Source organism: Dinoponera quadriceps, unplaced genomic scaffold (assembly GCF_001313825.1).
Source record: "Dinoponera quadriceps isolate SergipeBrazil2010 unplaced genomic scaffold, ASM131382v1 scaffold2183, whole genome shotgun sequence".
NCBI lineage: Eukaryota > Metazoa > Arthropoda > Insecta > Hymenoptera > Formicidae > Dinoponera > Dinoponera quadriceps.
This window is the reverse complement of record NW_014556922.1, coordinates 1,098,145-1,123,961: the sequence shown is the minus strand read 5'-3', so window position 1 is coordinate 1,123,961 and position 25,817 is coordinate 1,098,145. Positions and strand designations below refer to the sequence as shown.

The 25,817-nt window shown below is 49.0% G+C and overlaps 2 protein-coding genes across 6 annotated transcripts; one reads left to right on the top strand and one right to left on the bottom strand.

Moving 5' to 3' along the window:
- The first annotated feature begins 252 nt into the window (after window positions 1-252).
- Window positions 253-24,514, top strand: LOC106748420 (sericin 1). Of its 4 annotated transcripts, none has more exons than XM_014626907.1 (9): window positions 253-2,077; window positions 3,325-3,573; window positions 11,523-11,831; window positions 19,137-19,273; window positions 20,072-20,605; window positions 20,810-21,333; window positions 21,779-22,328; window positions 22,539-22,991; window positions 23,187-24,514. In XM_014626907.1, the coding sequence occupies exons 1-9, from the start codon at window positions 1,954-1,956 to the stop codon at window positions 23,364-23,366; spliced, it is 3,060 nt and encodes a 1,019-aa protein (XP_014482393.1). In that variant the 5' UTR covers window positions 253-1,953; the 3' UTR covers window positions 23,367-24,514. The 4 variants fall into 4 exon arrangements, with proteins under 4 accessions (XP_014482393.1, XP_014482392.1, XP_014482394.1 ...); XM_014626906.1 differs by having other exon boundaries at window positions 11,517-11,831; XM_014626908.1 differs by lacking the exon at window positions 11,523-11,831.
- Window positions 24,515-24,616: 102 nt separating this feature from the next.
- Window positions 24,617-25,766, bottom strand: LOC106748422 (transmembrane protein 70 homolog, mitochondrial). 2 transcript variants are annotated; one of them, XM_014626911.1, is made up of 4 exons: window positions 25,608-25,766; window positions 25,412-25,526; window positions 24,937-25,299; window positions 24,617-24,862 (listed from the first exon to the last, which is right to left on the bottom strand). In XM_014626911.1, the coding sequence occupies exons 2-4, from the start codon at window positions 25,523-25,525 to the stop codon at window positions 24,626-24,628; spliced, it is 714 nt and encodes a 237-aa protein (XP_014482397.1). In that variant the 5' UTR covers window position 25,526; window positions 25,608-25,766; the 3' UTR covers window positions 24,617-24,625. The 2 variants fall into 2 exon arrangements, with proteins under 2 accessions (XP_014482397.1, XP_014482396.1); XM_014626910.1 differs by having other exon boundaries at window positions 25,412-25,766.
- Between the last annotated feature and the right edge of the window lie 51 nt (window positions 25,767-25,817).

Genomic DNA, 25,817 nt, shown 5'->3' with positions numbered 1-25,817 from the left:
TGTGTGTGTGTGTGCGTGCGTATGCGTGCGTGCGTGCGTGCGTGAGAGAGAAAGAGAGAGAGAGAAACTCACCCCCTGCCTCCCGCCCTCGTTATATTATCAAATTGGAGTCGAATAAAAGCGAGACACGACGTGTAACGACTCGTTTTCTTTATTAAAAAGATCTATAAAAGTCACTCACAGCGTTTTATTGTCGGTGATATACGATGTTGCGTTATACATTTATAAAAGCATTACGGGCTCATTGAACGAGTCTTCCTCGCTCCGCAGAACTTGCGGCAATTTGGAATCGATTCTTCCTACCACGAAGACGAAGTGGTGGGGTCAACCAAGATAAGGTTGAATTTTCGTGTGATTCGAGAGTGAAGCGCTTGTGACCAAGAAAACTCCGGTCGAAAAACACAAAATCAGAAAATAATATTCTTCACTTAATTTGAAGTGTATTTTATTTGAAAGTTACTGAAAATTATTCTCCAAATTGCCCACAGAACCTGTAATTGCGAGAAACTCGATGCTCACCAAAGATGATTTTTAAGGGCCTCATCAGAATGGCTGATTTATCAATTGACAACATTTTTTGCTTTAAACCTTTGTTTACGCACAATAATTGTCTTGTGATTGTAGTCTTAAACTAAAGAGCCATTCTGTCTATGATTAATAGCAATTATAATATAATAATAATATAACTATTACATAGTAAAAATATATATGGTAAAAAAGTAAACAATGATTTAGACGAAGATATGGGACATAAGACATTTGCCTTAAAATTACAAGCCAGCCATTCTGCCAAGGTTCTAGCCGCGATGATTGGTCTTCGAGTTCAAGAAATTTACATACATTGAAGTGTACGAAGCGTACGTACGAGATTCTCACGTTTCGGTATATGTAATTTTCTCGAACTAAGTGCAGCCAGTTCAGCTGTAAAGAACAGACCAGTTAGTTCTATTCTGTGACCTTTAACAACAGTTTCGTTATCGTTGCGCAGGTAATAACAGAAAAGCTGCGCAACGACAATCTAGGCTAGCGAGGAAATGACAGAATATGGCTACGTGCATCTCAGTCCCGGATCGTCCGAATATTCCGTGCGAGACCTTTCAAACGGCACTTTCGCATCGTCGTTTCGCGCCACTCTACCCGGCGACATTGTACGCTCGACCAATTAAATATGCAATACGCGCGATTTAACGTAATTACTCACGGCCGGTACGGCTGGAAGTCGGCGGCACGAGCTGCGGCAGCGACTCGGCTCGTCGCTGCTCGGCGGGAACGCGAGTGTCGCGCGCGTGGCGAAATTCAAACATTCCCGCGGCGCGCGCGCGTGGAACGCAGGCGTGCCAACGCACTCTCGTTCTGCCTAGCGGCGTATACCGCGCGTTCTCCTGTACGTTACGTTGCGTCATATTGCGCACCCGTGTCCCCCCCGGAATCAGTGTCGCGAATCTCGTTTTCGAAGCGAGCGGTCCCCCGCACGCACACACATGTCGCGTCGCGAAATCAAATCATCGGCCCGGGAAGCGACAGTCTATGTAACAACGCGCGCCGCGCGAGTACCGTCGTGCGTACGTCGTGCGCGATCATCGGCCGCCGCCGTCGCGGCGTGCGTGCCCGCGTCGTCATCGTCGCCACTACTACCACCGTCGTCGTGCCCGTTGTTGTTGTCGTCGCCGTCGCCACTGATGTCGGCCCCGTGCGTGTCTGTGCGAGCTCGGTAGGTCAAAATGGCGTGAACCGACCGTGCGATTTTAAGGTTATCTTCACTCGTGGTGGGTCCCACCGCGCGGCGGGGCCGCGTACGCCCGGAACGTTGCTCGTCACCGGGTGTCTCTTCTGAGCGCGAGTGTAACTCCCGCGTCTCATCATTAACAACTTTCGTCTCGTATCGTGGTCGTCCACGACGACGTCCACGTTCCACCACGTATACGTATCCGCGTTTTCAGTGCCGCGAGTTATATGAGTTATGAGGACGGAATGCCCGCAGGCAGTAACGGTCGTATCCGCGGTTACCCAGCGCGGATGTCCGAGCGGCAACAGCTCGCGCTAATCTTGCAAATGACTTCTCAGGAGATGTTACCAGGTGAGAAAGCGAGATAGAGCGTGTGTGCGAGTGAACGTGAGAGAGAGAGAGAGAGAGAGAGAAGGAGAGAAAAGTAGAATGCGTGACAAGGAGGAAAGAGGAATGAACGGAGATGAATGAACAAATGAACGCGAATAAATGAACGAGAGAGAAAGAGAAGGAGGGAGAATAATTAAACAGACGGATGAATCGCGCGTGAGATCTCGACGGACTCTCGTTGGCGAGACGGGCGCGAAGCGAGCCACACACGGTGGTCGCGGCGCAACCGCCGTGAAGTCGCGCGCGCTTTCCTCGCGCGTGGGTCGCATCGACGCCGCCGCGCGCGACTTCTGTGATTAATTGATTGATCTCGCGCTCGTCGCAGCCATCATCATCGGGTCAACGATGACGGTAACGTACCATGACCAGCGCGTTTCGGCGCGATCGACAAACGGATATCGCGCAGGACCAATTCAACGTGAGTTCCGCGCGGCTCCGCGGGAATCGCGCGGTTTGTGCGGCAAAAAAGTGAAGGAATGCGGAATCGTGGAGGTCCCTCCTCCCCTTCCTCCCCGTCCCCTAGTTACTTCGTTCGAACGAGCTTTGCCCGCCTGACCGCATGCTCTCAGGCCGGCCAACCACGCGTTCGACGCGCGCCAACAGAGAGAGTCGATCGGAATGGCGGCGGAGGGAGACGCGTAATTGACATATCGAAGTTCCCGCTCCCGGCTGAGCCGAGATGTCGCGCTTCACCGGGAACCGATCGCCGGTAAACTCGCGATAACCGACCTCTCGTCGCGCGCACGATGCGCTTGCGGAGGTTCGCACCGCGGAAACGAATTATTTCCCGGTCACTTCGGTAGTTTCCTTCCGGTCTACGTGTGGGATTTTATTAAATAGGCTTGATCTCTTTCGTCGGGCCGAGCGAAGATCGCGATACGCTCTCATGATTTAAATTCTTCTCCTCCAGTGTATGTTGCTGTTTCGTGAGTTACAATTAACTCAAATATAGTTTCTTTTTAAGTTGTATAAGTGTGATTCAGCGAGAAAGAACAGATCCAACATTTCGCAGATATGTTCCGTAATGTTTAAAGAAAAAGCAGATTGAACCTATAAATGCATTTATGACAGTAATTTTGCTGTCATGAATTAGTTTATTCTGCAGATATTGTCTTTAAAACTCATTTCATATAATTCATATATATTAAGCTTATATATATTAACGTATATATATGCGATTTAACATGATATTTTGTTTAACGAAACAGGAGGAACTCGTTCGGAAAATACAAGTACAACAAACACCACATCGTCGAGATCGTCATCGTCGGCGTCATCGTCGTCGTCGTCATCGTCGTCGTCGTCGTCGTTACAGCAACAGCGTGGTGCGAAGGGTCGCTGGTCCAATAAAAATGGAGAGTCTCCCGTTCAGACGTCGATCAATCGCAAGGAGGACTTTCGTGTGCGGCAGATTCTCGTGAACGGCTACGATATAAACGCCTCCAAGGAAACAAATGGTGAGTCCGTGCTCGAATGTGCGTCATTAGGGCATATGTGGCGATGCGTGGTGCGTACAATGAACCTCGCGAGACAAAGGAAAAATGGAATTCTTTTCTGTCGGAACGCGTCCACCGCCGAGTCGCGGGAGTAAAAATACTCCGGGAATGAGAAGGGAATAACGAATTGATCGTCGACAGGTGCTTTCCATTTAGTGATGCAAGTCGACGCAAGCATCATCCCTATTTTTGTTGTTTATTGAATTTGAAACAAAGACAAAATGATGTCAACTCGTGTCACCAAATAAAAAGCACCCGATGATCGTTGTGACGTGTCGAAATGCTTCGCTCGGTTTCGCCGGTCCCTCGATATTCCGTCGCATTCCTCGGACCTACTCGGTTTCACGTGCGTCCTTTTAGTCGGGTGGGCGATTTTGTTTCACCCCAGAAAACAGCATTCCCAAGGGTCGGTTACCCCTCCTACGCACGTTACTTCGGTCGATAAATGAAATCGACGGTGCGCGACCTTCCTAAACGCTGTAACTCAGCCGGACTCCGCGCTCATTCACATTATTCGTCATTATTAAACGAGTTTAATTCTTCGCTGTGCGCGTCTTAGATAAGACATAGAAACGGGTGTTTGTGTGCACATTTTTTCTTCTCGGGAAAAGTCGAGAGAGCTATTCGCATCTTCTTTTCGCTACCTGCCGATTTACGACGGTATCCTCCCTTTAAACAACGCGTCTAAATAGTCATTATCAGCGCATCTGGGCGCTTATTTGAAATGTTTGTCATCCAGAAGCGTGTGTCTGTGGAATAAAATTCCGGTGAAGACAAGCCGGCGGGCGTTGCACCGTAGACGACGTGTCAACTTAAAGTAGTCCTCCAAGGTCTACCTTCGAATACAAAGGAACGAGACGCAAAACGAGAAAGAATGAAACTGATCGAAAGCTACTAAACGGCGGGTTTTCTATTATTTCGTGCTACGAAGGGGACTGGCTTTCAAACACTGCGTGGGTGGGAAAGTGAACTATATAAATGAAGAAAAAAGTAAACGCTTAATATATACGAGTGATCACAAATTCCGGACGAAAGGAGGGATCCAGGGACGGCTCAAAAAACAGGCCACAGTCGAGAGAGATGGATGAAGCGAACGGTCTTGAACTGCGTAATGCAGAGCGTTTCAGACCGACCGTATAATCTTTTCCCTTTTTCATTCTAACGTCGAGACCGTTCGTGTTCTTCGGTCGCGATCGAACCACGTTTGCTCGCAGCGTAATCATCCACAGTGGCTTAGGCTAAAAACTGGCGTGTATATTTTCCGCTCGACTCGCGTGTCGATTTTTACTTTCATTTTCTCTTCTCCCTTCTTTTTTCTCTCTCTCTCTCTCTCTCTCTTGTTTTTCTTTCTCGATCAGCCAACGCGGTGAAAAGTCGAGCAGCAGCAAGCTGGTCGCACGCTCGGGTTAATTGACTTGCTTTCTATCGCAAATCGCTCATTTACATTTCACTTTTCCTTGTTAAAAACTAAATCGGAGTGCGCGAGTTTCGCTCGCAAACCGTCGTGCAAATCTCCGCGGATCTCTCGATCTTCCCTGCGATTAATCCTTCTCGCTATAATTGCTGTTGCAATTTCGACGGAGTTAAAATAGATACGAGCTCCATAATTCTAGGTCATAGAGTCCGCTTTTAAACCTTTCTCGCGCCGTCCAATCGCATAAGGATACGTGTGGCGTATGCACCGCGTACAAATTACTGTATCTACACGATGAAATGAGGGGGGGCACAGAGAGAGGGGGAGGGGGATATGCCAGTACGAAATGTCTAGCTAGTTTGTTCACTGACAACTTCAGTCTACAGGTGCACGACATCCTTGTTGTGGGATTATTGAGGTGGTACGGGAGGGAGAGACGAAACATCTACCATTGGGCACGGGAGGGGTGGCAGACAACTCTTGTACAGATCAATACTCGAGACAGGGCCGCAAGCGTGCGGAGTGCTTTTTGAGGCCAGTACGGATAGAGAGAGGGGGGAGAGGGGGGGAGATAGGCAGCAGATAGAGCGAGAAAACTAGCAAACGAGTAAATTGCACTTCGTATGTATGTGTGCGTAGATGCATGTGCGTACATTATCTTGCGAGGTATGACGTGACGACAGATGTAATATTAAATCGGCGCCACGCAGGTTCGTTCTGTCTCTAATTAGTACTTAATTATTTCCGCTTCAGTTGAAGTTGCCGATCTCAAACAATTTTTTCTTTCCCTTCACGAACATCGAAACGTTTCTTTGTTTAACGACAGAAAAATCAGCAGAGATCCAAATCTACCGCGATTATTTCTGATTGTTAAGAAAGCTAGAAGTTGTTCTTCGCAAAGTCGCGAAAGCGGTAGCATTCCTTGTCAATTAAGAAATATTTGGATATGCTGCGGCGTTGATTTGAATGTGAAAAAAAATTCTAACGCTCGCCCGAGCGATTTTAATGTCGCGAGAATTTTGACAATTTCGCGTCTCTTTGTTGCTCGCACGATAGGATATTGATTTTAACGGAAAGAACATAGTGCCGGTAAACATTGCTTTTTACTAGACAGCGGAACCCCATTAGGAAATAGATATCCCATCCTCGTAAACCGAAATCCATAACTCTATCGCGCAAATTTTCGCGAGCAAACTCACAGATCGGGAAATAACATTGTCACGCAAACAAGAATTGCTGAGATAATAAATATAAATGAACAAAAACTCGTCAATTAAAATCCCCGGAGCAATATCGAAGCAATATCGTGTCAACGTCAGTGACACACATACGATAGTTGAGCCAACGATCGTAACCAACGAAATTTACAAGATTTAAAATCTCTTTAAAATAATAAGTAAATAAAAATATCAAAAAAATGAAAAATAAATATATTAAAAAATTACATGATTAGACTTGTAAAACCGTGACATGCAGTTAGAAAGAAAACAGGTTCGCGGACTTTTATGCTCGTGCAACTCGCGATGCGCATTCATACACACACACACAAAAAGAGAGAGAGAGAGAGAAGGCCGGTTGCTTCTACCGTCTGACCACTCGAGCAGTTTTTTCCTTAGCACAGGAACGTCTCGCGAAGAGGAAGTCGCCGCAAAAGCTCGGCCCTGCATCACCTGAGACAGAACCGACGACAAATCCGGTATGTTTCCAGGGAGAATTTCAGATCTCGGCTTAAAGCTGAACAATGGCTCTCTTGCTCTCTCTCTCTCTCCGCCATCTGGCCACCACCGGACATTCTTGGCCAGCCTGCGGTCTTTTCCTAATTTCCACAAGCTCGTTCTCCTCGCGGTAATCGCATAATCAGGACGATAAGTGACCCTAGAGTCAACGCGGCATCGTTGGGTCAAAGTTATTGCACGCGCGTCCGATAACGCGTCCTACATCTCACGTGATCCTAATTAAAGCATGCGAAATTCTCGCCCGTGGGTGATTTTAATGATGTGTTTGCGAGAATCCTCGACGTTCTGCACGCTTCTTCGAAACGAGGCGAAAACGAGGTCTCGACGTCAACGTCGGATTTCCGACTTCCTCTTGCGAGCTCGTGAATCGAGTCAATTCTCGATCGACACCTGCGCTTATTTCGCCGAACCGTTATTACGTTCGACATCAATATTTTAATCGAGAAAAGCACATACCCAGGAAGAGTCTTTTGATTACTGTATTTTTATTTATCTCTTCTCTGCCCAATGNTTTTTTTTTTTTTTTTTTTTTTTTACGACCGATCTGGGACTGTTTTGATTATCGTACGATTGTAATTTGACGGCATAATCCCGTGGAATATTTCTTTACGGCGTTTTTGCGAAATTAATCGACGAAACCCGCACATAACCACCCGGTGATGATGTTTTCGACTCGGTCCTTCCGAAGAGGAAATTACCACGTCGCCGTATCGCGAGGTAGGATCGTTCGCGTGTCGCGCCGTGTCGATTCGATCATATCTACGACTCCGCTATTTAATGTTATTGAAATGAATGAAGTTTTGAAGGAACGGCCGAGAGGGGAAGAGACGATGTCGGGCGCCGCCCGTGTCGCTTAAAGGGGATAGACGACGGCTGCGAGAGAGGTAAAAGCCGTGCACGTACGCCGTTCTCTGTCGCGTAATGCGTCGCTTGTTGTGCCGCGGAGCTTTTGAGAAAAATGTTACACGCTAAAGTAAGGCCGACCTGCAACAACCCCTTTCGGGTCGCTCCCATGCATGCATGCCGCATACGACGGTGTAATTTCTGCATTAGTTACAGTCCGTGTCTCTTTTGCGTGCGAACCGCTCCCTCCCGTGACTTCCTTGCCGACTCCGTGCGAATCGGAAAACCGATATCGATGCGGGAAACTGTAGGCTCACGTAGCTTCCTTTAATTAACCCGAGATACGTGTAACGAGAAACTCAATGGTATCTCGCAGGTTTGTGATCGGGCCGAGCGAATGGTGAATGTGTGTGTGTCCCGTTGAATAAAATTCAGCAATCACTTCAGAAATGATTATCTCTTCATTACGTTTGAAAATATCACTCTTTCTATATTTTGCACGTGAAAGACCCGATGCATTGAATCGGTTTTTTTTCCCTCTCTCCCCGAGAGATCCGGCCTTCGAACGAGGAAAAATAATGTCGATGAAAATCGATACTTCGGGCGCGCCCTTTCAGACGTTTTGCGACTCAATATTTAATATTAATATATTTCAATGTTATCATTACGTGGAAGGATGAAATTGTTCAGCGTGCAGTGACGTATGTGCTGAGTATGCCTCAGAAAACACATATAATTATCTGTGCTTTGGCTCCTTATGGTCCAGTATACTCATTCTTTATCATTCTTGGAAATAGTTTTACATAAATTTAATACATTTCACGTATTCTCGACGAAGTAATCACGAACAAAAGTTCCCATTTTACTTCGAGGGGTTCCACCGTAACATTTACTTCACAGCTCTGAACGGAAGAGGCGTTAACCACCGCGTGACTTCCTTGCATAGTCGGGATGCTTAAGCGATGCGGTTTTTTTTATCGTCGGTACGCGGCGACAAAGAGACACGGGGAACGCTCGTCGGTGTCCCTTTGTGGCGTTCATCCTCGGAGGATTCTCGTATTTCTTCTTGCCCGTTATCGTCATCACGAAGGCCGGTCGGTCCGCTGTCGGTTTTTCACGATCACTCGTCGAATTAATTATTCATTGATTTGCTCCGCGATACAAAGTTACACGCGACGCCGGAGCATTCGGCGTGACGTGACGCTTATTGGTTCGCGATGAATTGTTAATGTGTGCAACGTCCTAAGCGAACGATCGAAGGACGCTTGGTAAAACGTTCCCGATATCTTCGTGATTCTTCCTGTGGAATTATTAATTGAATTTCGCTGTAACGACGAAATTCTATCAGCTTGTATTTGCGTTCTGCATTTACATTCGTGNGGGGGGGGGGGGGGTATCTTCAAACTGATTTCCAACATTTTTTCTTTCGGCTTTCCTTTTTCCAATTCAATCGCCAAACATGTGTCATGCAGAAGTTCATTCTAATCTCATCGTTAATTCTCCGGTAATCGCAAGTTCACTGCCTGAACTTTGAATTCCTCCAAGTGGCGAATCGCAAATTTGCGAATGACATGAACGTGCGTGGCGTGCGATATATAATGAGAAAAAGTCGAATCGATCGAAAGGGGAGTACGTCGCTGCCAAGTTCTTCTTCCGGGCTCTCTTCGCTTCGGTTAAACGGATTTATTATCCTCGTCGACGGTGAACCCGACGCGTCGTCGCGCTGATATAGCACCGCGTTTATACAAACGTTAACATCGCTCTTGCTGAGAAGGGCACGGAGCTACCGTGCACCGGTAGAGACGACCGACGAACGGTCTTTCCGTCGACAGGGAGCGATCTGTGTTTAAGGACTAGCGCGAAAGGATGCACCGAGAGAGATAGATGGTGAGGGGGAGGGGGGAGAACCGTGCGCGATCGATGGCATAAAGTGACATCGTCGTTCCGACAAAAGGAAGAAGAAGAGCGGCTCGATCGCCCGCCCGCAGCAACTTCCGCGACCGTTGCTATCCCCTTTAAGAGAAGACCAGACACGTTGCTTTTCGCGTGTGTAAATATCCCGCGAGCGAGCGAGCGGACGTGCGTGTCTCGTCTCTCTTGCATCCACCACCGTCGTCGTTGGACGCCAAAGAGACCGACACGATCGGGGCGGCCGTCCCCCTCTCTCTCGCTTGCGTTTTCGGAATTTCCTTGCTCTTCTCACGTGGCCGAGAAGTAGAGGGGCGAAGGGGGGAGAAAAAAAGGACTCGCGGAGTGTTTTCCGTAGAAAACTCACAGGGCTTCCCTCGACTGCGCGAAAGATACCTCAATCGAGTTTTCCCCGAAGAAAGAGAGAGAGAGAGAGAGAGAGACATGGTTAGGCACCTCTCGTACACTTCTACGGTTCTATTTGGCGCGAGGCACAATCGGAAAATAAGCAATAATGCGGCTGGTGCGTCGAGCACAGGAACGGACGCACGAGGTGAGCCGACGGTGTAGCGAGCGATCGCCGCCAGATACACCCGATATATAAATAGACGTCGCGTTATTTTATTTCCACGTCGTTCATCCGGCGTAGAACACCGCGCCGATTGACACATCTGATTTCCCAATCGTCCCGGATACCGTCTGGCGCATCGGACATTCAGATAATATTCCCGGGATAACCCGGAGCAGTCGAGAGAGATCATCGATGCTCGAGTGCCGATTAAGAGGACGCGAGAAAAGTAGCTCCGCCGGAGCGGGTCGTGTAGTAGGGTAGCATAAATAAGATCGATTCGAAGGGGCTCATCTCTCCCTCCCGTCCTAACCTAAAACGATCTATGACCACCGGCGGCCCTGCAGGCTGTCGTGCGCGCGCGCGCGCGCTACTGCCTCGCATTGAGGTATGCGTCGTGTGCATCTCGTGGGTGTAGTTCGCGGGGAGGGGCAAGGGGGAGGCGAACGGCAGCCGAGCGTAGCCGAGTGCGTCCGGACGTCGTCGTCGTCGTCGTCCTCGCGGCCGTTCAACATGGCCACCAGTTGGCGAGAGACCGCGTTCGCGAGAGTGTCGGGCGCGTTCCGCGTACGGACCTTCCTCAAGCGGACCGTCAGATGTCGCCGCGCGTGCTTTGAAAGGCGAGTCGGCGTGACAAACCTCCCGTCTCGCGCGCTACCAGCAGTCCCAGCGAGACTCGTAGGGGAGAGTTCGCTCGAGAGGCTGTCCGGGTCGTCGACAGTGGCGAACGGCCACTGGCGGCGGGGGGTGGAGGAGTGATCGGGCGAAAGCCGACCGGAAGCTTGAAGGGGTGGCGGGATCACGACGGTCGGGGAACGCATCGGCGGGTATCTCGCTCGTGTATCGACAGGAGGAAGCGAGAGGAGAGCACGACGACGACGGGCCCGGGGAAATGATGACGACGATCCGTCGATCGCAACACGTCGAAGAAGCGTCGCTGGAGCGATCGTCGGACAACACCGTCGCGACACCGTCCTCACGCTGCTCGCGCGTGCAGTCCGCTCCTGCCAATTAGACCGATCAATTGATCCGATCGAGAGTAGAGTCCCGCGAAGGGTTATCGGGCGGAACAGAGAAGAACGATCGGGAAATAGAAGATCGGGAGAAGGTGGTGGGATCCGAGGAACCGCGATTTCGTCGGCACTTTTCCGAGCGCGAACATGCATCGTTACTCCTAAGAACAGAAACCGAAACCCGCTCCCTCGAGGCCGCGCTCACGACGACGATCGTCGCAACGAGAAACCCGCCGCGAGAGAGAGAGAGAGATCGTAATAACTTTTTACCGCGGCGTGCCATTGTACTCGCCTCGTGCACTGAGACAAAAAAGTGTACCCCCCGAAGTTTCGGCGTGTCCGGGTGGCGGGACGAACGCGGAACGAAACGTCGGAGGTGGACTTGCTCGTCGTCATCGTTGCCTCTAATTAACATTCGTCAGGAACAGACATTGCAGGCGCCGCCGGCTCGCCACCTGACGAGAGTGCAGCCGCCGCTCCTGACAGCCCGTGCTCTCCTGCCGAGATCGCCGTACCACCACAAGCGGCGTCATCGGCCGCTTCAGCAGCGCCGTCGAGCGAGCAGCAAGAGCAGCAGCAACAGCCGCCGCCGCAACAGCAGCCGCTCTACCAACAGCACAACACCCAGTACCAACAGCAGCAACGCGCAGCCGGGAGTGCCGCAGCCGCTGCACCGCACGTCGCCGAGGACAGTGGAGCCCCCTGTGAAATGCGGAGGACACCACCGCAAAATAAAGGTGAGTCCTCCAAAACGACACGGCTCGTGATAATTATTACCGTCGAGATCTCTCTCTCTCTGTCTTTCTTTCTTTCGTTCTTTCTTTTCTTCTTTCTTTCTTTCCCGCCTTCGCTCTCGCTCGCTCGTCTTTCCGCGTTATCTCTCTGCGCTTATCTTGTCTTCATATTCAGGAACCTTGTATACATTATGTTATCGTTTATATGTTATTCGTGCCGTTTTGTTTTTTTGTTTTTCTTTTTTTTTAAAGCTAACAGTCGATTTCGTCTGCTCCCTCGTCTATCTGTAATTTGAAATTGTAACTGGGTCGAATTTGGAAGTGGCGACTCGGTTTAATTTTGAACCATCATCCGACGTAGGAAAACAAACGGCGGAGTTGTCCCGTTATCTCATCAGTTGAGAATAAAAGAGGTAGTTATTAAAAAACAAAAATGCAGTTTCGATGTAATCAGGTCAACGCGGCGCATTGAAATAATTACGAAACGGTGGATCTCTACTCGATCTCCGCCTTCACTGTGCTGATGCGTCCGTCACGAGCAGCGTACCTTCTGCCAAAATGTTGACCGTTGCTAACATTTAACCGACAGAGAGATGGCTGCTGTCCGCGAACATTGCAAGAAAGAAACGATCGCGTATTTATTCACACGAGATGAAAATACGAGAGGTGAGAAAAGTCGACGAAGGTACACAATCGATCCTCAGGTCTTTACTCTGTTCGCACGAATAAAAAGTCTGCGAAGATGAAGAGTTTTATTATCGTAAAGAGTCGTTAACCCTAGATCATTAAACTGTCATAAAAATGACGACGTCTTATCAAGGTCCATATTAACAGCTTGCGCTCTGTACCCATGCAAGTTCAGAAAGATGACAACCAACTTTTACATCAGCTGTAAAATAACAATATACATATCGTGCTCACAATGTCAACGTGTGTTCGGGCTGTGCTGAATAATCGTTCTCTTAATTTTTCATCATTCTCAAGTCTAATTATCATAAACATTAATAACGTAAGTTTCTGTTATCCAATATAAATATTCTAAATTATCGCATGTTTCCTTTCAGTCTCGTAATTTTTCACGAATGACTGATAACAACGCAAGCCGCAGGATAGTTTAGTAATGCTAGGGTTAAAGCACGCGTCGGCTAGCGCGAAAGTCCGACGACTAAAGTGGAGATGACGAAGGCGAGGAAACGAGAAGGAACGAAGACGAGACTGGTCTCCCCATATATGAGCGCGAGGCGATCTCTCGCGAAACGAGTCGCCCGGGTGAACCTCGTCCGTCGAGAGCGTGTCACGGTAACCTCCTCCTCCTCTTATTTTCTCCCTTTGCACATTCGATTCGCGTGCGCCGGGACTTTCAGCGGGAACAACCGACGGGCACCGCCGCTGCGATGTAATGAGCGCGACGAAGTCTCGCAAGTCACCGGGAGCGTGTCATCGGAATCCAGCGTGGCGATTTCGCGCGAGTCGAGATCGCATCTCGCGTTTTCCTTCCTTACGCGCGTCCGCAATTCAATTTCTCGCCGAGGAAAGAAGCAGAGTTGTGCCCTTTCTCTCTTGGTCTTCAACTAACGTCTCCGAGAACGCGCGGATCGGTGTAATAATACCGAGGGAGCGAATGCAGAAACGCTTAATAAGAGAAATGACATTCTCAGGGAGTGACGCGAGTTCACCCGCTCTTGAGGTGACTCCGGAGACGGAAGACGCGGCGACACAGTCGCGTCTGAGCGAACGAATTCAGCGGTCGTCATCGAGGTGAGCTTCCTCGTCTCGCGTGTCCCGGCTTGCTGCACGGTGCAGCAACGACCGCGACATCAAAACCCGTCGATTCGGGAGTCCCGTTCTCCACTCTCCTAGTCTCTCTCTTTTTCTCGTCGATCGACCACGTGGTTTTACCTCGACTCGGCCCGACGCTCCCTCACGGCCATGCGAATAGGCGATCGCAGCGTTGCGTTAGGCGTCGCGTCGGGGCTAAACTAACTAACGCGCCGAAGATGAGCCTCGAGGAGGAGGAACAACCCACCTTCTGGTCTTTTCGCTGGCACGGAGGACGCGAGCGAGCGAGATAATACAAAGAGCGCGCTCGGCGTCGCGGGTAAGGAAGGAAGGTGGCAAGGAGGGGGAGGAGGACGAGTCGACGAAGGAGAGAAGGTGGAGGAGGAAGGACCGAGGAGAGGGAGAACGCTGACTGGCAAGTACGTGGGACACGTTTGCGCTCACTGGCTGCGTCCATCGACACCAGTAGGGTGATCGCACCTCCTGAAAGGGGTCTAAGCTCAGCTGCAGCGGAGCAACACACCATTTTGCGTGTCGCGGCGTGCGCGAGCGAGCGATCGCCGATATCGCGCTCTTGTAGTAGGAACTCCTCTCTCCCTCCCCCCCTTCTCCCCGTGGTACTGCGACGACGGGTGATATCGGCTCGGCTGATTACACACCGTTCGGTGGACGTTATTACGCGCGAGACATCACTATTGATCAAATCATCCTCCACTTTCGAGACGCTCGTTCCGAAGCGAGCGTTTTCGGCCGCCAAGCCTGTTCTCGACACCGAGCGGTATCTGTCGCGCGCGCGAGATTGATACATCGAGGAGGTGGAGGTGTGGGCGAGAGAGCGAGCGGAGACGGAGCTGCGAAAAGTGCATTTAACGTCGCCCACGAGAGCTCGTCGGAGTTAATGGCATTAAACGGCCCAGACTGCGGATACGATTTACGGCCTCCTCCAGCGATCCCGAGCGGCGTAATCTCGGTGAGTTCAATCTCTCGGGTACTCTCTCATTCTCTCTTTCTCGCGGAGACGGTGGAAATTTTACCTTCTTCCTCTCAATCGCACTGTCATTCCGTCGAACCGTGCGCCGCCTCCGTTAGAACGATTACTTATAGCTCATTAGTCATTCCCGACGATTGAAAGTCACTACGTCGTCGCACACGTGTCGTCGAGTGCAAGGTGATTTAACGCTTTCGATACTCGAGACAGAGAGAGAGAGAGAGAGAAAGAAAGAAATGGAAGGGGAAGGGAGAGACTGGCTCATCCGCGAAGCGTATTTGCTCTCTCGTCTCGGATAGCTCTCCGGCTGGAAACGATATGCTAATCTCTCGGGTGATAGGAGCCGCGAGGACCGTAAGAGGAAACGGCGTCTGCACGCTTCACCGAGAGGTATTCCGCCCGACCTTGATTCTCTCGTTGAGGCGCGCGCGCCGTTTCGTCATCGTCTCGCTGATTGACGATGGCTTGTTGTAATCGATGCCACCATCAGCGGCGCGACAACGGCGGCGGCGTCATTATAAATATGCACGCGGCGCGAGAGGAGCGTGCAGCAGTTTCTTTGCCGTCGCCCCGTGTGAGCGGCCGCCTGCGATAAGAGGTATTCGACTCTCATCTTCGGCTCGGCGGCGGTGCTTCTCTAATCATTTCGCGCTCCGCAATTATCTCATTATCAATGCGCGTCGATATCGCGAGGGGACTCCTTCCTCTTCCGTTTAACAACAGTCAACGTCGCGTCTGCGACTGCTCCCCGCGAAAGTTTCGGTAGCGATTCGCGATTTTCCATTTTCCAGAGTTCGTCCTTCCGTTTCGAACCGTGTTTATTCGCTCTCTCGCAGCTATGCTCGCGATTTTCACACCGTTTCACATTGTTTGTTACTACGAAGGTAGTAGAAACATGTTGTTTGCTGCCAAGGATTGATAACGCGCCGGATATTCGTCGGATCGAAGGATTGTTGCTTGTTACGACGACGACATTTCGTAGGATTCTTGACGTAATGGACCAAAGCGGCGGCTCTGCCTCGGCACGCTTCCCGTGTAAAACTCAATATGTACACGTGCGACATTGTTCGTTGACGTCGATCAGCCGCGGTTATAATTTCGCGGCGATAACGCGCGCGCCGCTGGCGTCATCGGATATATGTGTGTGTGTGTGTGTGTCGAGCCAAGGGCCGATCGGGCTCTTCTTTTACCGCTCGTCGTCGTCGTCGTTGTCGCACGAATTATCTCTATCGCCAGTCGGAATAAGTTAATGAACCTCCGTCGCAAGCGCGTAGCCTCGACGAAAATACTACGTTGCTGTTATCGCGCGTGAAAAATCTCGAATCTTGCTCTCGAACCTGTCGAGGTCGTAACCCAAACAGATATATCGATTAGCCGCTATTTACAACGCGAGAGAGAGAGAGAGAGAGAGAGAGAGAGAGAGAGAGAGAGAGAGAGAGAATTGCGGCGATAAATATATTTATTTTGCCGCGTTCCTCCGCGCGATAATCACGAGAGAGGTCTCGCGCGCGCGGAGTGAAGTGGAACTACCCGCTTCATTTTTAGGCCTGCTCTTTCTTTCATTACATATTATCTGTTTAATTTCATTTAATTATTTTATTCCTTATATATAATATAAATCACGAGAGATCGGAAGAAGAAGGTATATTCCGATAGCGAGACTTACTCATCGCGCAGGACGAGAAGAATCTTCTCTCGCTCCGGTTCGACGTCGTGATAATTTAAAACGCCGAGAAATATTTCACGGCACCGCCGAAGTCCGCGTGGAATTAACAGTGAGAAAGGACTCGATGGTCCGTTCGCACCTGCGAAGCTCCGCTCGAGAAGAGCGAATCTCTCTTCGCCGGCGGAACCTCCCCGGGATCCGCGTAGCGAGGCGGCGGCATCATCGATGATTCACCATCATCACCATCATCTCTCGAGTCTACTCACGGAACTCGTCGAACAGTACAGCTGGGATACTCGTCCGACGAGCGGCATGAACTTCGGTTGGAATCCAACAAACAGTCGCGAGCTTATATCTCGGCTCGGAATTGGGGAATTCCTCTCGCCTCGGCGGAAGCCAGGGATCGCGTTCGCGCATACCGTCGTCGTCATTCGATAAATCGTACGGCAGATTCGCCGGTCGACCCAGTATGCCGGCTTCGTCGAATTGTATAAAAGACCGCTTTATCTGCGGACTGATTAGCAGCTGGACTGATAAATAAAACCACGTTTGATAGTCGTTAACGTATCGGCGATTCCGTGCTCGCCGAACGAATCTCGTATAGGAAGCAGAAGGGCGATATGTGTGTGGGTGTGTGTGCGTGTGTATTTATATACATTTATATATATGCTGCATGCTCTACGTATCTCCCCTTCGCGCATTTAATATATTTCTGCAACTTGATCTCTCTCTCTCTCTCTCTCTCTCTCTCTCTCTCTCTCTCTCTCTCTCTCTCTCTCCCCAGTATAAATACGAATAATCTTTCCGGTAGTATTTCGCGTGGAACGTAAAAGACGTGTGTTTCGAGTGTACTTCGCTCAGCACGAACCGGAGAGAATCCACGCCCGTTCCGCGGCAGCAGCTACACACGACAGCACGCACTGAGAAAAAGTGTATGATGTCTGTGACTGTAATTGCACGGTGAAGTAATTACAGCCGGGAGAGCCATTTCTTGTAGCGAACGTTGTGCCACATTGTCGTCGATAATCTCTCATATACATATTGTTATTACTGGTTTGTCCGAGCGACAAAAGAAGAGAAGAAAAACATACGGTTTGCTCCGAAAATGACTGTAATTTGTAGCGAGATTGAGGATTTTTTTTTTCCTTCGGCGCGGTGTGCTGAAATGAAACCACCGTATGCGTGCGTTGCTTGCAGTCAAGCAAAAACGATCTTTCTTACTTCACTTTCCGCGCTTTCACAGAGATTCACTGCGATCGACCGAGCACGATTCGTGCAGACTGCCGTATTTGTATTGATACTTAATGTAATCAGAATGTTATCGACGAGCTCTTTTATTCTTACGTATCTACTATACTCATAACAATCTTTAATCAAAATTCCTCCACGAGGTCTCCCGTTTCTCGACAGCGACTGGGAAATATCGCGATCCCCGATCGTTCGTAAAAATTGCCGCGAATCGCGGAAAATTGTCACGACACTGTCTCGTTCCCATCGGAGTTTTTACGGCTCGGGTTGAAATTTCCGCGCGGTGGATTCGTGCAGGATGCGACAGGAGTTCCACTTTGTTGACAACGCCGGTGTGTTAATTTCGCCGGTGAGATTGCCCCCTGCATTTGTTTCCGTTTTCCGGTGAATATTCTTAAGCGCTCGACTAATTGGAAACCGCTCCCGGCGGCAACGGAGGTGGAGGAACAGAGACGGAGAGAGCAGCCGCGCCGCGACTTCATTGACCAACGATTTGATTTATTTCGGGACGTTATCCGTCAGCTCGCCGAGTCCCATTGGCACGACCGCCTGCCCACGTGCGAAACGGAGAGGGGATGTTACGATCAATGACCAGGATCATAAAATTATTTCGACTCAAAACCAAAATTACCTCGCGCGACGGCACTCCGTCGAAGCGACTCTCTGCCTCGCGTGTGCTGCAACACGCCGCGTCGCCCCCAACGCGGTTGTCCCGTTGAAGTGTGTTGTACGGCTGGAGTGTCCATCTTGAGGGCTTCCGAGAAAGTCATTTCCCGTAGGCATAACTAAAAGTCACTCTCCGTTCGGTGTTCGCCGACGGGGAGAGGAAAAGGAGAGTCTCTGCCGAGAAATCGCTTTGAAAAGTCCCGGTCGCCATTGCAATGCACCTATCCTCCTTTATACTTCTTGATATCTCTTAACACACACCTTTTTTATCCACGTTCTCGGAACACCCATCTTGCGTGCCGTATTTTTCTTGTTACTTCCACTGTGGGTGCGATTTTCGATAAATTATCATCCCCCGTCGAATGACACCTCGAGGATTCTCAGTTCGGGAATTTCATCGCAAACTCCGACTTTACCCGATCGTCCCGCGCTTCCTTGCAGATACGGGCGCGCTCCTCTTTCTCTTTCACTCGATATTCCTGTTAACTTCGCGAGCCATCGGGCGAAGACGAAGGAAGATGACGCCCTTCGCGCGTACCTTCGATGAAGGACTTTTTAATGGCACGCACGCCTTCTTGTAACGCGATCGGCCCCGGTAAGAGGCCGCTAATGAATCGATCGCGAACCCCCACCTTCTTCGAGGAACTCGTTTTTCCCAGGGTTCCCCCTTTGATTAACGGCTCCCTGCCCCGGATGATTGCAACCGCGGAGCATTCCCTGCTACATCTCTCTCTCTCTCTCTCTCTTCCTCCCGTAGTTCTCCTTCCACTCGTCCTCCACCTCCACTTCTTCTTCCCTTCCTCCTCCTCCCTTTCGTATTTCTCCCGCTTTAACGCGCGCGTGTGGTACCACGACGGCGGAGACGGTGCACACCGCGCATTCGTGGAAAGCATTCCTGCCCCCTGACGTTCCTCGAGTTGTTGTTCTCGCGATTAACCAGCTTCTTTTTCTTCGTTCGCAGTCGACAGATCGGGAACCGGGCAGTCTGGAAGCTCGCCGAGGGTGACGCTCCGGCTCAACCAGGTGCGAGGCACGAGGGATGAGAAGAAAGGAGGGGGTGGTGCTGCGAACTCCCGTCAGGGCGGCATGAGCGCACAGGTATACAAACCGAAAACGAGAGAGCGACAACAACCGGTCGCGGAACTTCGCTCTCTTTGTAACTTCATCGCGAGCTCCGGTGTCGCACCGTCGAAGGACCGGTCTCGACGCTCGCTGTCCGCGACCAGTTCGGAAACTTTTCCGCGGCCTCCCCCACGGTTCCTCGGTATCTCTCGCTGATGCCGTTGCCGTATATATCGGGACAGTTTGCGACGATAAGAGGCAGAGGCGCGGAATGATAACGAGGAAACGTTGTGATAATTCCGAATGATCGGGAACGTAAAGTTTCGGAGTAAAATTATCCAGGAACCGGGTATTGCGTCGAGATTATTCGATTATCATCGCTGAAAATGCACTTTACATTTATCTTTACATTTATCTACCTCGCGCGAGATTATCCCACTCCTCGATCTCGTCGTGGAATATTACGGAATCTCAATGAAATGCAAAGCGACTTCTTCTCTCTTGCCGCTCGATTTTCTTCCCGACTTTTAGTGGAAGAAAAAAAAACTAAATTCTCACCGTCCGCCGGACGAGGCGGTGAAGTGTGTCGTGTGTGTTAAACGGTAACGCAGTCACGACTGAACACCGACTGAGCAATCAGCAGATTTGTATAGATCGAGTTTTTTCACAAATCACTGGGAGTTAATAACACGTTGCGACGAAAGTTGCCGGCGGAGAAAAAAGAAGGCATGAAAGAAATCAAATAAAAATAGAAAAGATCGCAGTGTGATGCTGATTGAATAACTCGCTGACACCGATCTCGACGATTTCTAACGACGAACGACGGGTGCGCAGGGTCAAGGTCAGATGGAGACTTCGTCGAAGACGCCGGCCAACAGCGCGTCGTCGGCGGGCGCGAATGCCGGTTCCGGCAGCACGTCGTCCGGCAACGCGTCGGCCTCGTCCGCCGACAGCGGTGACGTCTACGAGTTCAAGAGCTCGAAGGAGCCGACGCCGGTGAGGGGCGCGAGCTCGTCGCCGAATCCGGACAAGGAGAAGGATGGTGGCAAGCCCTCGAGTGGCTCGCAGGGTAGCCAGGTATCCGGCGGTAGCAGCGGCGGCGGTGGCGCGTCCGCCGCAGCCGGTGGCTCGTCGACGTCCACTGGCGAGACGACGACGGCGCCGCTGAGCACCGACGAGGCCGCCGCCGCCGCCAGCACCACGTCGCCGTCCACGAAGCGAGCCTTCGAGGGTGACAACGCGGACGAGCAGGACGAGGAGAACCGTCGCAAAAAGCGAAAGGAGTCCGAGAATGCGAAGGAGAACACGAAGGCTGGCGCGACGGGCCGGCAGAGCGCCGGTAGAAATGCCGCTGGTGCCAGTGAGAAGGTAAAGCTTGCTCTACAATGTGTGCTCTTTGCATCTTGTCTCTTGCTCCTTTCAATTTCGAATAGATCCAATTAATTTATTATTATTTTATCATTCGGTAAAGATTCGTGCAGTAGCATCGTAATGCTGGGCACCACCGGCTGACCACCACGGCATTCAACGTGTTGTTGTTGTATTATATTGTAACGTTCGGATAATTTGCAGTGCACAAAGCCGGGCAAACAAGGATCCGGGAACGCGTCCGGCAAGGGTAATCAAAGCGCGAGTTCCATCAACGCGGACAGGAAGAGTCCCAGTACCTCTTCGATGGCGAGTAGCCCGAAACCTTCGAGCACCCCCGGCTCGACGAACACGAAGACCGGCACTCCGGCGTCGACGGAGTCCGACGGCGAGGAGGATCGATCGAAGTGTTCGGATTCGAATTCCGCTCCGAAAGTGCCGCCTCTGAAGATCGTCATTCCGCAGAGCACCACGTCGGAGCAGGAACAGGGCAACCGGAACGGCAAGAACACGGCGAGCAGGAGCCATCAGTTGCCGTATGTGGTCGCCAGTTCGAACAGCAACGACTCGACGACGGATAAAGATCAGGGTCAGTCGGCCAGCGGAACGACCAGTCCTACAGAGGGTGGCGTCAGCGTGAAAACGGAAGACAAGAAGGACTTCAGCGGGGCTCTGCACGGGGAGGAAAGGTCGACTCACCATCAAAGAGTTCTGAGAAGTTCGCACAGGTAAGAAGAAAGTCGTGTGAATGGATTATTCATTTTATATTTGATTTTTTCGTTACACAAGGTGTCCCGAACTAATCTCGATTGCCGAGGAAGTCGCGGTGTGCGGGTGGAACTGGCGAAATTGAGCGGGAAAGTCGTGCGCCATTTTGCAAAATTCACGATAGTCAATGGGAAATGAATTATTTGGTCTCAGCTAATGAGTTTGGGATGCATATTTAATATACGACTAAAGACTTTTTATGGTACACAATATTGTGTTGATACGTTTGTATTATCTTATTGTATTGTTAATATTTTATTTTTACTTTATCTTATATTTATTTATTTATTTATTATATACTGCAAAGCAAGTTAAAGACGCTTCTCCAGATAAAGAGGAGAAGCGAAGATGTACATTTTCAATGTTTGCAATTATTTACACATTTTGAAAATGGTGTCATTGCAGAACTGGGAATGGCGGTAACGGCACCGCAGCGCCAAAGGAAACCACGCCTTCGTCGGGCAACGGAAATTACTCCAACTCGTCGCCTTTACCCGTCAACACTGCGGCAGACCGTTCGAACAATTCCTCGCCGCAGCAAACGAGGCATCACTCGCCGACGCCGGAGACAACCGGATCCGACGCCGGTAAATCCAGTTCGTCCGAGTCCGCGAGCACGGGAACCGTCTCCAACAAATCCAGCGCGACCGTAGAGAAATCGGAAAAGAGCACGGACGCTCCCGGGAAGAATCAGAAGGACAGCGGCATAGAAGTCTCTGACAATTCTTCGAGCAACGCTCCATCGAACGCGGCGTCTAACGCGAGCACGCCGGCACCGCCTGTTGAGCTTCATCCCAGGAAAAGGAAAATGAAGCCCAGCAAGGAGGCGCAGCAGGCTGCGGCTACCGCCGCCGCGAATGAAGCGGCCGAAACTACCAGCACAGGACCGGAAGTTCATCCGCACGATCAACCCATCACCAATTGTTACCAGTTGTTTCTCAATATCAGAAAGCAGGTAAAGCAACAAATCGGTGGTAAGCTTAGACAAGAGAAATTTCAGCTTGTGCAATCGGAGATTGTAAGACAGATCTGCTGACAGTCAAAGACAGATGATATTTTCTAATTATATTTGGAAAAATTTATATTTTATGAATTATAATTGGTATTAATTATCATTCTGTCTATTGTATCAATATAAAACTGACATTCTCGATATTTCTTGCAGATCGAGAGAAGACGGAAGGGTCTGTTTCCAGTTCAGCCGAAGCCTCCTCAAGGCTTCAAGGACTACCTGATGAATCGCTGTACATACGTATTGGCTGGAAACGCGAAAGAGCCGAATGTTAACCCACCGGTTGGTCTCCACGGAGCTATGAAGGATTTGTACATCGATCAGGAAAAGGAACGGTATCACCTGAGGATGCAACACGTGGTCGAGAAGGAGAAATTGGTCCTGTCGGTGGAGCAAGAGATTCTTCGGGTACATGGTAGAGCGGCCAGGGCGCTCGCCAATCAGTCCCTTCCCTTCTCCGTCTGCACGATCCTCAAAGACGAAGAGGTTTACAACGTAATTACTCCCGAACAAGAAGAGAAAGATAGGAACGCAAGAAGCAGATACAACGGGAGATTGTTCTTAAGTTGGCTTCAAGACGTGGACGACAAGTGGGAAAAGATCAAGGTAAGGAGAGTGAAATTCGAAAAAAATACGACTGCGTAAATTTCCCGAAATATCGCGAACGAAACGCTAAACCAATCGTAGATTTATTACAGGCATGGGTTGTTTGATTTTTCCTTACTTTAAAACATCTCACAAGCAAATATCTATGTATAGATACTTATCATTACTTTACTACTAATTAATGATCAATTTCAGGAGGGTATGGTGATGAGACATCACAACGAGGCGGAATCGCTGCACGCCGTTCAGCGGATGCACTGGGAGTGGAAGTTGAAGGAGGTCGGACTGTGCGAATCTAAGACGACTCCGCAGATAGAAGACGTTCACGTGCCGATAGTGCACGTGTCAGACGACTTCGATTTATTGCCAGCTTAGTGCGCGATATACGACCGCTACAAGCCAGCCTTTTCTCTCATACGTCTTCGGAGCCTCGAAGACGACGGCTTTAATCTGTGATCTCTCTTTATCGATGTATGCACTGTGCGCTCCTATGCTCGTTACAGATTTCTTGCATTGTAAACTGAATTTCACCGCGCGACACAGTGAATTCCGTGAGTGCATATTACATGATAATTTAAACATATTCATTACGTTAAGATGCCGCTTCGCTCGGATCGGAGAATGTCGGTTGCATCCGGTTTTCCGAGCCGTCTGTTTTAGACGATCTATAACTCGAGAATTCGGAGCAAAACTATTTACCGTTTCGTGCTTTTCATTTGACGTAGAAATCGCTTGTATTTTTATATATAATACTCGCATTTGTAAATTTAAACGATTCTTTTTCATTCAGCGTCTGTTCAACCGGCGAATTATAGATCATCTAGAGCGTGTTTAGGGTAACAAAGGAAAGATAAAAGACAATCTGAGGCTATTTTTGTGAAGTAGTTGGAAGTTTTACTAAGAGACACGGTAGCGATTTAACATTTGACAGATTTGTAATCTCTCTTGGATTACATGCTACAACTGGAAATTAAAGAGAACATTTCTTTGACAAAATATTGACGTTATTTCTACTGTCGAGACGATCAAAACTGTGTTGCACGTACATGTGGTTTCCGCGGCGAAAGAATCAAATTGAGATATCGACGAAATCATATTAATGACAGCGTATATTTATTTGTGGCGATTCTTAAGGATTCTGTGAAATCCTCAAAACGAATGACTGTAACGTCGAGGAACATCTCAAATTAAGCTAAGTCTGACCGGTTTGGTAACCTCGCATTTGTTTGAGTATCCTTCGGATAATTTTTACTTTCCTAGATCGGTCCAATCCGCGGGAACCGAAGACACAACCGCAGAAGTGCACTCTTGAACTTTCGGTATAATTTATGTTCAGTAAGAAGACTCGCGTCAAGTGCAACTTGTTATTACTGCGCTGACAAATTTGCAGGAGAATGAAGTTCATACTATCTCGCATCTCAACAATCCTGGTACTGTATCTCTCAGTACACACCATTTTCCATATAGCATTACAATGTAAATATTTTGTAATTAATGATTCGTAGAGGAGAGGAAGAGAATAATTCGAGAGTGTATAAAGTTTTTCATGTAAGAGATCTATAAAATAAATAAAAAAGACGCTTTTGGATAAACAAGGGCCTGTTCTCTATAGTGATACAACCCCATCCTAATTATTATTTATTATTTGTATGACTTTTACATTCTGTATCTGTCGCGACTGTTCGGTCCACACTGTTACTGTTGTCACCTAATTTAAAATCTATCGGTTTATCGTATCCCATTATTTTAATATAGTGGCTAAAGTTGTAGAAACAATCCTGCGCCAAAAATAGGGGAGTACCCTTTATGATGCAATTTGTGAACATACCAGTTATATCCGGCACTACTACATCTTCTGGTGTAAATTCGATCTAAAATATAAGTTGTTATCAATAGGATATCTATGTCATAGTTGAAAGAATTCCGTGACAAAATATATATAAACCTCTTTCTTTCGAACAAATAAGCTGTAGGTGTTCACAATGTACTTGTCTTTGTTCGCATCGTAGTATATATGCGTTACATATTTCTTCGTCACCAAGTGCAACAATATGGGAGTAGACACGGCAAAGAAACCGACTGCTGCGAATATTCCTATGACAACTCCCGTATTACCACTCTCCATAGCTTTTGTGTAAAAAAACGGCTGAGAGAACAAGCCACTGGCAGATGTTACGAGCGAGAAAATCTTGAGGCCCCAAATTTGTTTCGTTAGATTCCCATAGTAGATCTCGCTTATTCCTTTAGCGGCTTTCTCATCCTGATCTTTCGTCGAAAAGTGCCTCACGTTACAAGCTACAGGAAATCGCTGCAAAATTATGATTTTTGGTTAACGGATAATTGTTACAGCACTGTACTTGGTTCAATTTTACGGTAAGTCCATTTTTGTGTGGTTTAAACAACACAAAATTTATTTTGACCTTAGCATTGCAATTATTATGTGCGGCATAGGTTAGAACACGTCCAAAATTGCTGAAGTCCTCGTGAAGGAATCTTTTTTGAGCGGAAACACAAGCTCGCAAAATCAACGTCATGCTAAAAGTGTATATATTTCTCTGTAAAATATATATTTTGAAGCTTTTATAATATTACAACACAATGATACAAATATCACACTGTTATGCAAACTTCCGAGCGCATCTTGTGCGGCGCGTAGAACGTTTGACATGTACACTCGGTCACAGAACGGTTGCAACAGTTTTTGTTTCTCATATTTCAGAAAATTGTTTAACTCGAAATATCTTGACGAAAATTAACGACAACATTAATATAGCTAATGTGGTTAAAAACTAGAGACTTCAAGCTTTAAATTGCTTCTTAAACGAT

Excerpts from the sequence above, each read along its gene's own strand:
- LOC106748422 (XM_014626910.1), bottom strand. The coding sequence starts at position 25,525 with ATGACGTTGATTTTGCGAGCTTGTGTTTCCGCTCAAAAAAGATTCCTT. Across the intron at positions 25,300-25,411 it reads ATAATAATTGCAATGCTAAG|CGATTTCCTGTAGCTTGTAA; the intron begins GTCAAAATAAAT and ends ATAATTTTGCAG. Across the intron at positions 24,863-24,936 it reads TATTTGTTCGAAAGAAAGAG|ATCGAATTTACACCAGAAGA; the intron begins GTTTATATATAT and ends CTTATATTTTAG.
- LOC106748420 (XM_014626906.1), top strand. The coding sequence starts at position 1,954 with ATGAGTTATGAGGACGGAATGCCCGCAGGCAGTAACGGTCGTATCCGC. Across the intron at positions 3,574-11,516 it reads CGCCTCCAAGGAAACAAATG|GAACAGACATTGCAGGCGCC; the intron begins GTGAGTCCGTGC and ends AACATTCGTCAG. Across the intron at positions 21,334-21,778 it reads GTTCTGAGAAGTTCGCACAG|AACTGGGAATGGCGGTAACG; the intron begins GTAAGAAGAAAG and ends GTGTCATTGCAG.